The sequence below is a fragment of the Elgaria multicarinata genome, chromosome 2 (genome assembly GCF_023053635.1).
Source record: "Elgaria multicarinata webbii isolate HBS135686 ecotype San Diego chromosome 2, rElgMul1.1.pri, whole genome shotgun sequence".
Lineage (NCBI taxonomy): Eukaryota > Metazoa > Chordata > Lepidosauria > Squamata > Anguidae > Elgaria > Elgaria multicarinata.
This window is the reverse complement of record NC_086172.1, coordinates 173,013,529-173,028,256: the sequence shown is the minus strand read 5'-3', so window position 1 is coordinate 173,028,256 and position 14,728 is coordinate 173,013,529. Positions and strand designations below refer to the sequence as shown.

General features: G+C 43.8%; 1 protein-coding gene across 1 annotated transcript; it reads left to right on the top strand.

Annotated features, from left to right (window-relative positions):
• The first annotated feature begins 1,188 nt into the window (after positions 1-1,188).
• SNAPC1 (small nuclear RNA activating complex polypeptide 1) lies at positions 1,189-12,003 on the top strand. Its single transcript, XM_063147669.1, has 10 exons — positions 1,189-1,365; positions 2,487-2,646; positions 3,711-3,851; positions 4,914-5,021; positions 6,520-6,678; positions 7,629-7,697; positions 8,259-8,321; positions 9,373-9,517; positions 10,508-10,609; positions 11,507-12,003. Exons 1-10 carry the CDS (start codon positions 1,238-1,240, stop codon positions 11,539-11,541), a joined length of 1,110 nt encoding a protein of 369 aa, XP_063003739.1. The 5' UTR covers positions 1,189-1,237; the 3' UTR covers positions 11,542-12,003.
• The last annotated feature ends 2,725 nt before the right edge of the window (positions 12,004-14,728 follow it).

Here is a 14,728-nt window from a genome sequence, read left to right as displayed (position 1 = left end):
ATTGGTACCTGATTTAGAGGTGATTTGCAAAGTACTGGTCAAAGTACTTTGACCAGATAGAAAAGAGGGCAGGGCTCCTGCAGCTTTAACTGTCGTGATGAAGAGGGAATTTCAGCAGGTGCTGCATGCATACAGGTGACACCTGCTGAAATTCCTTTTTCTATGTAAACTGTTAAAGGTACAGGAGCCCTGTCTCCCTTTCCATAGGGTCACCCTGAGTATTGCTGCTTCCCTCTCAGCAAAGGGAGTCCTTTGCAAATGCAGGCTCTTAGCTGGCGGGGGCCCTGTGCTTGCAAAGGCTCTCATCTCCCTGCTAGGGAGGCAAGCGGCTGCAACCCCCTGGCTGCTTGGTTGTAGGGTGACCATATGAAAAGGAGGACAGGGCTCCTGTATCTTTAACAATAATGTAGAAAAGGGAATTGCAGCAGGTGTCAATTGAAGTGGGTGAAATTCCCTCTCCATCACAACAGTTAAAGCTACACTAGCTATAGTAGAGTGGCCAGATGCAAAAGAGGGCAGGGCTTCTGCAGCTTTAACTGAGTTGATGAAGAGGGAATTTCACCCTCTTCAATTGACACCTGCTGAAATTCCCTTTTCTACATTATAGTTAAAGATACAGGAGGCCTGTCCTCCTTTTCATATGGTCACCCTACTTGGTTGGGTCGAGTGTTTTGCAAGCTCAAATCACGCTGGACATGCAAGAGGGAAACCCTGCTTCTCCCACTCGCATTAGAAAATTCTTTGCAATTCTCCCCCTTCCTGCGAAAGTAGGGCTCAGGGTTCGGCACAGCACCAGGGAAGGAAATTACCAGAAGGGGGAAAAATGCTACTGCCCTCCAATTCTGTACCATATTAGAAAAAGTAATTTCATTCTGCGTTTAGGAGAGAAAAAACATCCACCTTTTAACACCGTTTTCCATGGAGCCAAAAGCAACCAGTGGGAGAGAAGAGAAGACTCAGACGGGGCGGAGCCAGTAGCCAAGTTGTGGCTCTGATTGGCTAGACCCGCCCACTTCTCTTCGTTGGCCCCGTCGTCTTGCACTAACTCTTAAAAGGGCCATGAACAGAGACTGTCCCTTACGACGGGCGAGTACGAGGCCTGCTTTGACGTCGGCAACGAGGAGGGGTTAACCGGGTCCCCTACTCGGCGCCGTGGTTCTCTCGCGCACGCGTAGTGGGTGGGGGAATCAGTGTTGCGAGGCGGCCAAGGAGCGGGTCGCCTTCGTCGCCGCGGGCCATGAGCGGCTGGCCGGGCCTGAGGACGGACTGCGAGGCGCTGCTCAGCCGGTTCCAGGAGGCCGAGAGCGTCCGCTACGAGGACTTCGCTTCGCTCTGGAGGCAGCACCGCTTCCACACCATTTTCTAGTGGGTGACCGTGGGCCCCTCCTCAGAGGGCGCCTCGGTGGGGGTGGGGGAGGGGTAGAGTGCCTAATGGGGTGAGGGAGGAGTGGTCTCTCATGGGGTGGGGGAGGGGCAGTGTGGGGTGGGGGAGGGTCAGGGTGCCTAATGAGGTGAGGAAGGGGTAGTCCTTCATAGGGTGGGGGAGGGTCAGGGTCCCTCACGGGGTGGGGGAGGGGCGGTCCCTCACGGGGTGGGGGAAGGGTAGAGTGCCTAATGGGGTGGGGGAGAGTCGGTCCCTCATAGGGTGGGGGAGGGTCAGGGTGCCTAATGGGGTGAAGGAGGGGCAGTCCCTCATAGGGTGGGGGAGGGTCAGGGTGTCTAATGGAGTGGGGGAGGGGCGGTCCCTCACTGGGTGAGGGAGGGGCAACTAAAACGATCAAGGGTCTGCAACATCTCCCCTGTAAGGGAAGGTTACAACAGCTGGGATTGTTCAGCTTTGGGGAAAAAGGAGGCTAAGGGGGGACATGATAGAGGTGTACAAAATCATGCATAGTGTGGAAAATGTGGATAGGGGGACATTTTTTCTCCCTCTCCCAAAATACCAGAACCCAAAGGGATCAATCCCATGAAGCTGATGGGTGGGAGATATTCAGGACAGATAAAAGGAAGGACTTCTTCACACAGCGCAGAGTTAAACTATGGAACTCACTACCACAAGATGTAGTGATGGCCACCTATTTGGATGGCTTTAAAAGGAGGTTGGCTAAATTCCTGGAGGTGAAGGCTGTTAATGGCTGCTAGTCCTGATGGCCATGTGCAACCACCATTGTCAGAGGCAGTACACCTACATACACTAGTTGCTGGGGAACATGGGTGGGAGGGTGCTGTTACACCATGTGCTGCTTGTTGGTTTCCCTTGGGCAGTAGGTTGGCCTCTGTGAACATAATGCTGAGCTAGATGGACCCTTGGTGGCTCATGTTATGTTCTTGTGAGTGCTGCCCAGGCACCCTTTTCTGTGCTGTTACCTCCTTTTCTATCATTAATAATGTGGATTCCTGTTTAGTATTTTCTTGCATTTAAAACTGATGAGGTTTGACACACATCATGCTATATCTTGTTTTTGTGGCGATCTTGTTTTGTCTAGTGGTAAAATAAGGACTCCAGAGCAGATTAAGTTCACCAAAGAAGCTTTAGCTCTGGTATGGTCGTATTTCCTGCCTCCGTACACTTTCCAGATCCGAGTTGGTGCCCTTTATCTTCTATATGGCTTGTACAATACACAACTGTGTCAGCCAAAGGAAAAGGTAAATTATGCCTCCGCCTGTTTGCTTTCGACCCCTTGTCACCTACAGTTGTTTTTAATTTTATGTTGTTGTAACGGATGTACAACATTCTTGGGGGGGTTTAAAAGAAAGGTAATGTAGTAGATAAGAGTGTGAGCCAGAAAGTCAGAAATGTTTTTTTAAAGACGATCTTAAGACATTTAATAATAACATGAAGATAATACTGGCCTAATTTATAGGGTTGTTCTAAACATTGAGGTAACATATGTGAAAGATGCTGAATACTCAAAAAGCATTATTTGCAAGCATGTGTCTGTTTAAATCAGTAGTTTAAAAAAACTATTGGGATACACTTATGAAGATGGTTGTAGTTATCAGTGGCCAGTAGAGGTCGTTTCCTTTCAGGCATCTGAAAGAGAGGATCACAAATGGAATTGCGTGAAGTTATACTGTGTAGAGGGTGAGGATTATGTTTTGTTGATGAATGCCATGACCTAATTTTGCATTTGTTCTGTCTTTGTGCTGATCCAGTGCTCGTATATTCCACTGTCCGTGTGGAGCGTGTGTATCCTGCTCCATTCGCTTAAATGTAGCTGAGTTTGCGCACGCTTTTGGCTATAGCTCTTTTTAAAAAAGTAGATTGTTTAGGCCTCTGTGCCCTCTAAAAATTGTTGCAACAGATGGCTCAGTGTAAACTGTACATGGCGCTTCGTTCTCATTTTCACTGAGATGGAAATGAGTGTCTGGACTGTACCACTTCAGATTACAGTAGGGGTAGAGGGGTATCACGTGATGTAATGCTCCTTCTTACTATACATTCATTCTACACAAAAAACTAGCACATCTTGCAGAAGGCTAGTGAGAACCTTCCTTTCTAATCTAGTTTTGTATATGCAGGGATCCCCTGCATTCTTAAGTGATACAGTTCAGCTTTGCTGTCTCCGTGAGAACGAAGTCTTAATTGTATGTACTTATATGCCACTGTTACAGTTTGCCTCTTTCCTTCCATTAGCAACATGAGGTGGATAGATGCTTTGCAATTACTGACTTGAGTTCAAAGAACTGTCTGTGTGTTTCCATTTCAGATCAGGGTTGCACTCAAAGATTGGCCTGAAGTCAGTAAATTCCAGCACGAGTTGTTAGATGCACAGCATTATGATGCAGCATATATCTTCAGAACGCTCCGGATGGACAAAGCATTCTTCTTCACAGCAATGCCCAAATTTGTGAGTTACTAAATCCAGATGAACAGAATCCACCATGGCTTTACATCAGGGGATGGGGAACTGTTTCAGTGCTGGGGGCCAGATTGCCTCCTAGGATGACAGAGGGTCGGCCTCTCCTTACTAAAGCCTTTCCCTTCCCTAAAGCCACATGCATTGACATCGGTTTCCCAACTCAGTGCTGTAGAAAGCCACCCCATTCCATACCACTGAGATAGGGAAACCCCAGCAGGGTTAGGCCTTGGAGAAAAACTGGCAGGCTGCATGGACATCCCCCAAGGGTTGGAGGTTCCCCATCCCTGCTTTTCTTTTTTGTAAACTTCACATAGGCACTGATGGAAATATGGACATATCTCTTACATGCACACACCCGGTATTTCCTTTGTAATACTAAGAGTATTACTAAGGGTGGGGGAGTATTTGTAAGGGAAGGCTGACAGGAGGGTATACAGTGCTTGATCCTTCTGCGCCTGATTCCCTCCCCCCCCCCCTTTTCCCTGGGCAAATGTCTTGTCATTTGGTTTTATCCTGGTTGTGCTTTTTATACTGTATTTTGTAATTGTGCTTTTAACATATTGGTTGTTTTATTATGGTTTTAACTTTTGTGAACCGCCCAGAGAGCTTCGGCTATTGGGCAGTATAAAAATGCAATAAATAAATAAAATAAATAAATAAATAAATTAAATGCTTTCCGAGGTGCTGAACCTGGAAGGGAATTTATCTGGGAGACATAGCTGCGTTCAAAAAATATACAAAACAACAGTGTAGGACACATTAACTGAACTGTATTTTCAAGAGTTGTTCAGTAATAGGACTTGGATGTTTTCAGCTGTGTTAGGAGTCAGATAAACTTGATGGTGAATATTTACTGCTGTCTGACGCCAGTTTCTATGCTATGGAAATGCACACTTTATTGAGACTGAGATAAGCAGTGCACTTAGTAGTAACATAGTTCTTATGATGCAAGAATGTTTGAAACTTCAGTGGCATTTCACTTAAGTTGGTAAATTTGAACACCCACAACATTTTCCTTTCATTTTGACACCAATGTGACTCTTTCTCTAGCTTTCCTTTAGGACTAAAAAGAACATGCCTAATAGGATTGAGATGAAGAGTGAATTCAGGGATCCAAGTGACCGTGTTGCCATGCTTAACCCAGCTGACTTCTTAGAGGTATAATGACATCTTGCTCTAACATGACCACTAATGTTGTACAACAGCATATTTCGGATAGCCTACCCAGCCTTTTAACCTTGTCCTGTTACAAGGGTTGATTTGTAGCAAGAACTTTGTAGCAAGACTTGATTTGTAGCCAGTGTGGTGTAGTGGCTAAGGTGTTGGACTGAGAGTCAGGAGATCCGAGTTCTAGTCCCCACTCAGCCATGGAAACCCACTGGGTGGCTTTGGGCCAGTCACAGACTCTCAGCCCAACCAACCTCACAGGGTTGGAAATGGAGAGGAGGAGGATTATGTACGCCACCTTGGGTTCCTTGGAGGAAAAAAGACAGGATATAAATGCAATAATAACATAAAATAAATAATTGGGCAGGGGGGTGGACTCGATAGCCTTGTAGGCCCCTTCCAACTCTGATATTTTATGATTCTATGAAAATCACCCCAGTACCCACCAACCCTTCACTGCCCAGGAACATGTTCTAACTTGAAGCTTTGGTGTAACACACATTAAAATATGTGGATGTTTTATACAATGGGTGTAATACATTTAAGAAACACCTATAACATCCACATATGTTAATGTGTGACGTTGCTAAAAATGTCCTTCGCCTGAATGTTATATCTTAACAATACATACAGAGCCCCATGGAACAGAAACGGCATTTCCTTGTTTTCATGGTTCAATATGTTAATTCTGGAGATAACCCAATCTCACATAGCCTTTTCCTTTTTAAATGCCTCCCCCACCCCCTGTGTGTGCCATAAAACCACTACAATGACCTGGTGCAGGCATACGGTTCTTGATCTGCTAGTCATGCTTAGGATATTTGGAGCATGCCATGGGTTGATGTGTCCCCTACTATTCCCTTGTACAAATTTCCCTTCTTCCCTTTCATAGTTTGCTTTATTTTACTTAGAATACTTCTAGATTGACACTGCCCACTCAGTGAGCACTCAAGGCGATGTACAAATAAAAACAATTTGATAAAATACATAAACTACAGAAATCTGAACAATTTTTAATGGGATAAGACCAACGTCTTGACTAGTAGTCTACAACTAGTAAAGAGGAAGCTAGACTAAACTCCAGGGGGAGCAAGTTCCACAAGTCTTTGTGTGACTTGACAAAGGGCCCTCTCTTGAGTACCCACCTTTCTGTAGAAGTTGGGCCACATAACTTTAAACCATGGTGTATAGCATCACATCTGCATTAGAGCTAACCATGATTATCCTTGTACCCAGAATTTAAAACTTGGGGTTTGAAGTCCCACCCTGCTCCTCCCCACATGCTTCTGGGCTAGGAAAGTAAGATTTTTATGTCTGCTCCAGGCTGCTGGTAAAGGTGTTTGCTGCAATAGAACCCCATTCATTATGAAATCTGATAGATGTTTCTACCAATATTTTTGTTCTAGATTAGTGCTCTAAAGCTGTTCTTAAAGCCATAAACGCAGCCATAAATGCAGTCTTTGCCACATGCATATTTTTCCACTTTAAGGAAACAAAGAATGTTCATGACCATTATCAAAAAATGAAGTGTCTGATCTCCATGGATCAATCCCAACCAGACAAGGCTCTCAATCTGATAAAAGATGACTTCATAGTAAATTTCAAGGATATCGTTTTGGAATATCAGCGATGGCAGAAGAATAAAGTGGTAAGTCATTGCAAGTTTTTTGTTTGCCAATTGATGTTGTATAGGTGATTTGAAAGCTTTTCCCCACTTTGAAGTCAGTTCCGGCTACATATTTCTCTTATTTAAAGAAATACTGGCTTTAGCAAGTTTCTAGGTGAAGAGTTGCACAATGGGGGCCATCTCTGAAAATGCTGCTTCATGCACCCTCGATTTTCAGCCCAGGTTCAAGGATGACCTTGGTGATGGGCTGCAGCAGACATGTGCCCTCTTCTAGAGATCTATAGTACACATTCCTATTAAGTAGCAGGGGCTGAAAGATCAATTCTTCCATTGGAAAGAGTGCTGAAGATGTTGCAGGCAAGGGGAGCTCTGTTTAGAATAGACATCTGGATCGGAGTGATTTGTCTTTTAGATATGTGGTACACATATGGTTCACCTCTAACTTTATGGAATCCTGGAATACTTGTGATGCATGAAAAAAAGTTTTCTGTCATCCCTCTGAGCTGTATTAAACAGGACAATAGTAAACAAACAGCTAATTTCATGTGGGCACAGAATTTTGAATCTGCTCATAGCCTTTCTTAAGGGTGAATCTGAATTAAAATGAAGGAAAGAGTTGACTTTTCTTTGGCAAATTTATCTTAAATTATAATGGCATCTGGGACTTGGATAGAGAAAATATAGATGAGAAAATATAGATGCAGAACAGTTTGAACTGGTGCAGAATGTATGTGCCAGAGGCAAACCTGGTCTAGATATACAGATGTTATTGATAGATGATGCTGTGTGTGAGGTGGGGGAAGAGCGAGTTCCCATGCCGATGGGACACCCAGTTCACTAGCTGTGTGCTCATAGCCATGTGTCCTGCGCAATGTTACCTTGACATCCCTGTGCATCTTCTGATTTGAGTGTACTACTTGCACATAATCTCCCAGGAGGATTCATGATGAAATGTTAATCTGCTCTTCCAGGAACCATCCTTGGCTACTATGGGTGAAGAAGTGATGAATGAAAATGAAGCATCTTCACAGGAGTCAGAAGTAAGGAAATACTGTGATGCATGAAATCAAGGGGCAGCTGATTTATATGCTTGAACCAACATTGTTGTCTCATGCAATATAGCCTAGCATAAAAGTCCTTCATCCTCCTCCTTGGTTTAGGTCTGTAGCCCACAACCAGAAATGTAGGAAATAACCTGGGGGGAAAAACTAGCCCCTTCCATGGTTACCTGCATGACAATTGCCGCAAGCCAGTTGTGTGGACTACAGAGTTGTCCTTGTGTCTACCCCTGCCGCTGTGTATGCAAAAGCACCCTTCAGCTCTGGACTGCCGGCACAGGTGCTGGACTACCTGTCCCTAGTACAAAAACTGTCTGGGCAGTTTGTTAAGACAAAGCAATTCAGTTTGCAGATAAGAGTGATTGACATCTAGCAGTTTTACTTGAAATGACAAACAAAAAACCCTCAACTTAGTTTTTTTCACTTGATATGGATAGCTTTCTGTAACTTTTTTTACATGTGAAAACAATCTTGGGGAGTAAACAAAATAGCAGTTGAGAAGAAAAAACACAGGTAATATTAGTGGTCTCTTTTCCTCCCCAGGGATCTGGAAGAGCCAGAGCACTAGCTGACATCAAATCTAGGTCGTACTCTGCAGTTGCCCCGGTAAGTGTGTGAAGACTGCTGTCGATGGACCCATGGTCTGATCTAGCATGGCTCTTATTGTGTTCTCATGAATCTAGACTGAAATGCACGTCTGCTACATCCTAGACTGAAATGCAGGGCTCACTACATTCTCCACTATTTTGTATGATGAAGAATTATGCCTTTTACTATACTTGATTATTCTGATTTCTTTCCTTGTATGTATGTTAATGTATGTACTCTATTCTTATTTGCATCCCCCACAAAAAGGCCTGTGTTACTGAATTAAATGTAATGAAAAAGTCCTGCATTCTGAGTTTGCACTCTTCCACAGGCAGAAGTTGGTCCTAATAAGAAGAACCTACTGTAGTTAGTTGGGGTTTGCATAAGTCTTATCGTCTTGTCATATGAGTGCATTGTAAAACAACCTGCAACTCTTTTCTAAAAATTACCTAGGCGGGTTAAGTGCATTGCATGATCATTGTGTCAGGCAAGCAAACTGCAGCACTGGCAAATAAGAATTTAAAACGCAACAGCAAAGATCTAGCTTCTGTTACTCAGTGACGGAGGGCAAAGTAGACAAGTTGTTGAAGATTTGTGATTGGATCTCTGACATCTCTTTCAAAGCTTTAAAACAGCCATGAGGAAAATGGGATAATTAGATTGGGATTGTGGTAGAAGTTTAGCCCTTTCCTCTCTACCGTTTTCCTAGATAAAATTACATCCCCCTTCCCCCAAAAAGCAGTAACATGATTCAATATTTCATGCCCAAGTGAAATCACAATTTAATAGCTAGTGGTTAATGGAAGCTGTTTTTTTTTTCTGGTGCCATATGATTTAATTCCTGACTTGATTTGGCTAGATAGGTGATCATTCTTATTATTATTATCTGCTAGTGAATATGACGTATGATGACATTACAGGTGGCAGAATTAAATAATGACCAAGATCCAGTAGTTAATTTGATTGCTATCTTGTTTTTTTGAAATAATGTTAATGTTTGTGCCTCCTACTCACATTATGTTTTCCTTGTTGCTTAATTTATTTGTCTGTATTAAAAAAAACTTTTTAGGCTTCCAAGTCAAGACGTCATCGGCAAGTTAAGCTAGAATCCTCTGAATCCGGGTCAGATCGTGGGAAAACTGTATCACCTAGAGCTAAAAGAGCCAGAAAAAGGTTACAGCCACTGAGGAAGAATGAAACTCTGCGAAACAGAGGTAGCTAGCATAATGGAAGTGTGGTGGGGGAAATTCCTTGCCAGCTCTTGTATTATATTCACCGTAATTTGTGGACTTGGTATGTGGGCCTCACTGAGCAATTGCTAGGAGAGGTGCAAAATCCTCCCATCAAGATCCCTTCTTCTCTTAAACCAGTGTTGTTTGTTAGTTTATTTATTTATTACATTTATATATCGCCCCATAGCTGAAGTTCTCTGGGCGCTTTACAAAGGTTAAAAACAGTGAACGTTAAAAACAAATATATGAAAATTTAAAACCATCAAAAGCATAAAACCAACAATACCCATTTAAAACAACTATTCTGGGGTCAGAATAGTTGTTTTGAAATGGGTAGGAGAAATCTTTCCACCACCACCCCGATTGCCGCAAATGGGCTTGGAAACTGGGGCGGCTGGAAGGATTTCTCCTGCAGCTCGATGTTGAAATGTCAAGCTGCAGGAGAAATCCTTCCACCCCCATCCCCCAATTGGATGGGCTTGGAAATTGGGGTAGGTGGAGGCTTGGCTTTTAAAGCTGCAGGAGAAATCCTTCCACCCACCCACCCCAATTTCCACAAATGGGCTTCGGAACGGAAGTCCATTTGTGAAAATCGGGGGTGGGGGCGGGAAGGATTTCTCCTGAGGCTTGGCTTTTAAAGTCAACAGTTGACTATTTAAGCAATGGTTGACTATTGTGTTGTCCGAACCCAGCTGAAGAGTTCTAAAATGACACAAAGCTTCTACTAAGCGCTATGAAATATACTGAAATGTTGGTCCAAGATCCATTGCAGTGACTCTCTTCCTATTTAACAGAAGACTAGAAGGAACAGGACATAGGAACACCTGTGTAACCAGCTGCTGATTATGCAAAAATTCTAGCAGTGTATAATGGAAAGGCATCCTGCAAAATATACTGGCAAAGTCATAATCTAACTTGGATATGGAGCTGAATTGGAAACAATTTCTCTTTAATTTCCTATCATCTTTGCAGGGACGTTGCAAGTGATAAAGGAGCAAGGTGCTGAGACCCTGAGTATGCCTGTGATTGCAGAGGATGATGCTGAAGGACAAGATGACCATTCTAGTGATGAAGGTAGTGTCTTTACACATTAGACAGATGTTGTGGGACAGGAAGTGCAAAGTCACTCCTGTTTTCCCACTTCTGGTGTCACCTCCACAAGGAGATGCGTGAGCTGTCCTGCACCTGTATCAGAAATATCTCCCCATATGGAAGTTCTCCCCTCAAGCATTGGAAGACAATGGTCTGCCACTGAACAATGGGTTTTCCTCCTCAGTTACTCACTTTCCTCTACTTTCAGGTTGTAAACTTTCCTCTACTTTCAGGTTGTAAATAGTGGTTGCTATTCATGATGGCTACATGTTACCTCCAGGATTGGGGGTAATATGGAGCTGAGTGCCAGTTGGTGACAAACAATAACAGGAGATGGCTCTTGTCCTCAATGTCCTGCTTGTGGACTTCCCAGAGGCACCTTGTTGGCTTCTGCCTGATCCAGCAGGGTCTTCTTAGGTTCTTTGGTTCCTGGCTGGGGCAAAAAAAATGCAGTCTTGGGTTTTCCATTCCTTAGTTTTACTTTTGCCACTACATATCCAGGGATCAAGAGACTGTCCTTTATTTATCTGTGTACAAAGTGCTGTACAGTAATGATCTCATTCATCCTTGTAATGGCTCTTTGGGAAAGGTTGTTAATATCTCACTGTATAGATATGGGAACCAGGGCTGGAGAATAGTATTGACTGCTCCAAGTCCACGAATAGGCGTAGTGTATTGTCCTTCTCACTCCCACTCCCTTCAACCCTAGCTGCCACTAGGTTTCTTAATTTATATGAAGGATGTTCGTCAACTGGCATTTATAAGTGCAATTACCTGAAACTACTAACCAATTGGTCAATGTTGTCCTAAAAACTTTAAAAGAAATCTATTTTGTTTAAGCTCTGCTTTCTTCTCTTTTCCTTGCTGTATACTTTTCAGATTTCATACCCACCAAGAGGAAAAGGACTCATTAAGAATTTATCCAAATGGAAAATGTCATGTTTAATTTGTTTGTGTGGAAGAAATGTGTCCCCAGCCAACGGACGAGGTCGCCCAGGTGGCTCAAAGCCACATTGTAAAACTATATATATGTCTGCAGTCATGAGGCACAAAGGCAAAAAAGGACTGCCGTGGAATGCTTCGATTGAGGAAAATATATTTTATGATGCAGCATAGATTTATGTGCTGCAGAAGGAATTTCATCCTCCTATGGCTTTATAAAGGCTGAGAAGCTGTTTATGTTTGCGATTTGTAAAATTGTAATGGATAACTCATTCACGTTTAAAATAGATTTTTGAAAGAACACATTTTTTACCATGTTAATTAAATGGAAAACTCTGTTGTACTTGTCCTCATGCGTAGCAGTAATTATTGATTTGTAAAATCAGTGATTATGTAAGATAGATATATTCATTAAATTATTGTTCTTTTTGCAACTTTGTACATGTCCATGACATCCTCGCTTGCATACCTACGGTTGTGCTTTGTGAACCTAAGGTTGGTGTTTTCGGTAGCAGTCTTTTTTTTTTTAAAAAAAAAAAAACCTCACCAAAACCTCTGATCAAAATGCTGAAATTCTTACGATGCAGGCGGCTTAAGACACTTGCCTGCACTCTTGAAGATTGTGGAGTTTGATCTTTGCATATTCTTGCACAAAGCTGTGGGAAGAGGTTTGTTAGAAATGCTGAACAGTGGCCTAGCTTGGACATGATGCTAAATCAAAGTGCCTCCCAGAGGAGATAGGAAGCATCTGCTTCCAGGTTTAAACTAACTGAAGTTTGTCATCAGTGATGACTGATACCCATGCAGGCTAGTGGAGTAGATGAGACCAACCATCCCCCACAAAATTTTTTCCTCCCCCTGCCAAAATCAGGCTGCAATGGAAACACAACCCCTCCCTGACAAATTACCCCCCCCCAATCATACACCCCAAGCTCAATGCAAATACAAGTCCCCTGAAAAAGCACAGACAAAAAACCAGGGTACAATATATACATAATGCCCCTGCCCTCAGCGTATCAATGGAACCCAGGCTGCAATGTCAGCAGTGCCTGTGCCCCAAATCTCCAACACCCTCCAGCTGCAATGAATCATAGAATCATAGAATAGTAGAGTTGGAAGGGGCCTACAAGGCCATCGAGTCCAACCCCCTGCTCAATGCAGGAATCCACCCTAAAGCCTCCCCGACAGATGCTTGTCCAGCTGCCTCTTGAAGGCCTCTAGTATGGGAGAGCCCACAACCTCCCTAGGTAACTGGTTCCTTTGTCGTACTGCTCTAACAGTCAGGAAGTTTTTCCTGATGTCCAGCTGGAATCGTGCTTCCGTGTCCTGCACTTTGGGAGGATCGAGAAGAGATCCCGGCCCTCCTCTGTGTGACAACCTTTTAAGTATTTGAAGAGTGCTATCATGAACCCCCTCCCCAAAATCCAGGCTGCTAAATGTAAATACAACATAACCCAAAAGTTACAAGGGGGAAAAAAGTCAGGCTTTGCAAACATGCCTACTTCTCTAGCCTCACACTTGCTGGCTGCTCTGTGCTATAGCCTCAGCTATTGAAATCCCGGCCACGGAAGTTCAAGAAATACAGCAACACAGAAACAGCATTGGCAAGAGGGCATTGTTAAGCACCACTCCACCAAGGCACAAAACTTGGAAAAGGCTGTGTCCTGATACTTGACCAATCCATCAAATGGGAATACTGCGGCACATTGGCTTCTGATGCCCTTCCAGAAATATTTTTTACACTGGAAATTAAAGGTTTTGAGGTGAGTTACCTACAGGAAGCTTGATGTATATGCAGCACCACCAGCAGCCCTCACTTTGGCCACCAAACCAGACCTGTGGCAGGTAAGTTAGTGCTTCTATAAAGTGGGGGAAAGGGGAGAGAGAAGGTAGAATGGGGCATAGCTGGTGGGATACACGGGACTCTGGGAAGTCATTGCCCTGCTCACACCTAGCAAGAATCATAGAATAGCACAGTTGGGAAGGGGCCTACAAGGCCATCGAGTCCAACCCCCTGCTCAGTGCAGGAAGCCTCCCCTTGTCATGATATCTGGCCCAACCAATGGTTTATTTAAGCAAGCCAAGATCAAACCATGACTTCTTCCCTGGCTTGTTTCAATAAACTATAGCTTTACAAACTACAGTTTGCGCCTGCCAAATTTATCGATTTATAACAATTAATTTAATCCCAGAAGTGGAGAGAGTAGCATTATTATTATGTGAGCAAGCGCACAGTACTAAACATGTTTAAAGTTGCATCTGAACTGGGCCAGTTGCTGGATGTGGTGGTAACTATTCAAACAAAATTTCTAGAACTGCTGCGTGTTGGTCATGCTGGCTTGCTTTGGACTGCCTTCTCAGCAATGCAGAGGTTTGTCATAAACTTAATAACTACACAGATAAGGAGTTTGTTCTTTCTGCATAGACATTTTTTCTTAGTCTAGCTTTTTCTAGAGTGCTGAATGTGTTTTTTCTCATACTGTGCAGCTTTTGAGCCTGCAGCAGGCCCATCCTGGAGTTTCTGCTCTTTTTCCAAGTAGCAACATTCCTGAAATAATCTGGAGCTATATTGTGTAGGAAAAGCATAGGCAAATCAGGGTGCAGCAGAGGGAGCAAAGGGAAGGACCCCCACCAGCTCTGCAAGGAAACCACCTTCATCAGGTTCCTTCTTTTGCTCAACTATCACCATGCAGCAGCCATTACTTCACCCACCAGAGAATGCCAACTGACCAACGAGGGATTGCAGTGGCAGCAGGAGAGAAAGGACTCTTTATTTTGACAGTATCTCAGAAATTTCCCAATTGCTGTCATTGAGGGGGACAACAGAACCACCTGCTGGCCTTCAAGAAAGCCTCCACAAGGAGCGTCTGGTCATTGATTCTGGACTTGGTGTGGGCAGCCAGAACAACTCCCACCCACTAGGAATCACAGAAGCAGGGGAAGGATAGTTATTCGCTGCTTCAAGATCAGCAAATTATACCAGTATAACAGAGCCAACCAATGTGAAGACCTCTGCAATGTCTGCAGCTTTATTTGCCTGTATTATAATCTTGTAAAGAGACAGTGCGGTATAGCAGTTAGGGTGTTGGCCCAGGACGCGGGAGGTCTGGTTCTACTCCCTACTCAGCCAGGAAGCTCACTGAGTGATTTTGGGCCAGC

Coding starts and splice junctions, on each gene's coding strand:
- SNAPC1 (XM_063147669.1), top strand. CDS start 1,238: ATGAGCGGCTGGCCGGGCCTGAGGACGGACTGCGAGGCGCTGCTCAGC. Junction 2,647..3,710: donor TGTGTCAGCCAAAGGAAAAG/GTAAATTATGCC, acceptor TTTCCATTTCAG/ATCAGGGTTGCACTCAAAGA. Junction 8,322..9,372: donor CGTACTCTGCAGTTGCCCCG/GTAAGTGTGTGA, acceptor AAAACTTTTTAG/GCTTCCAAGTCAAGACGTCA.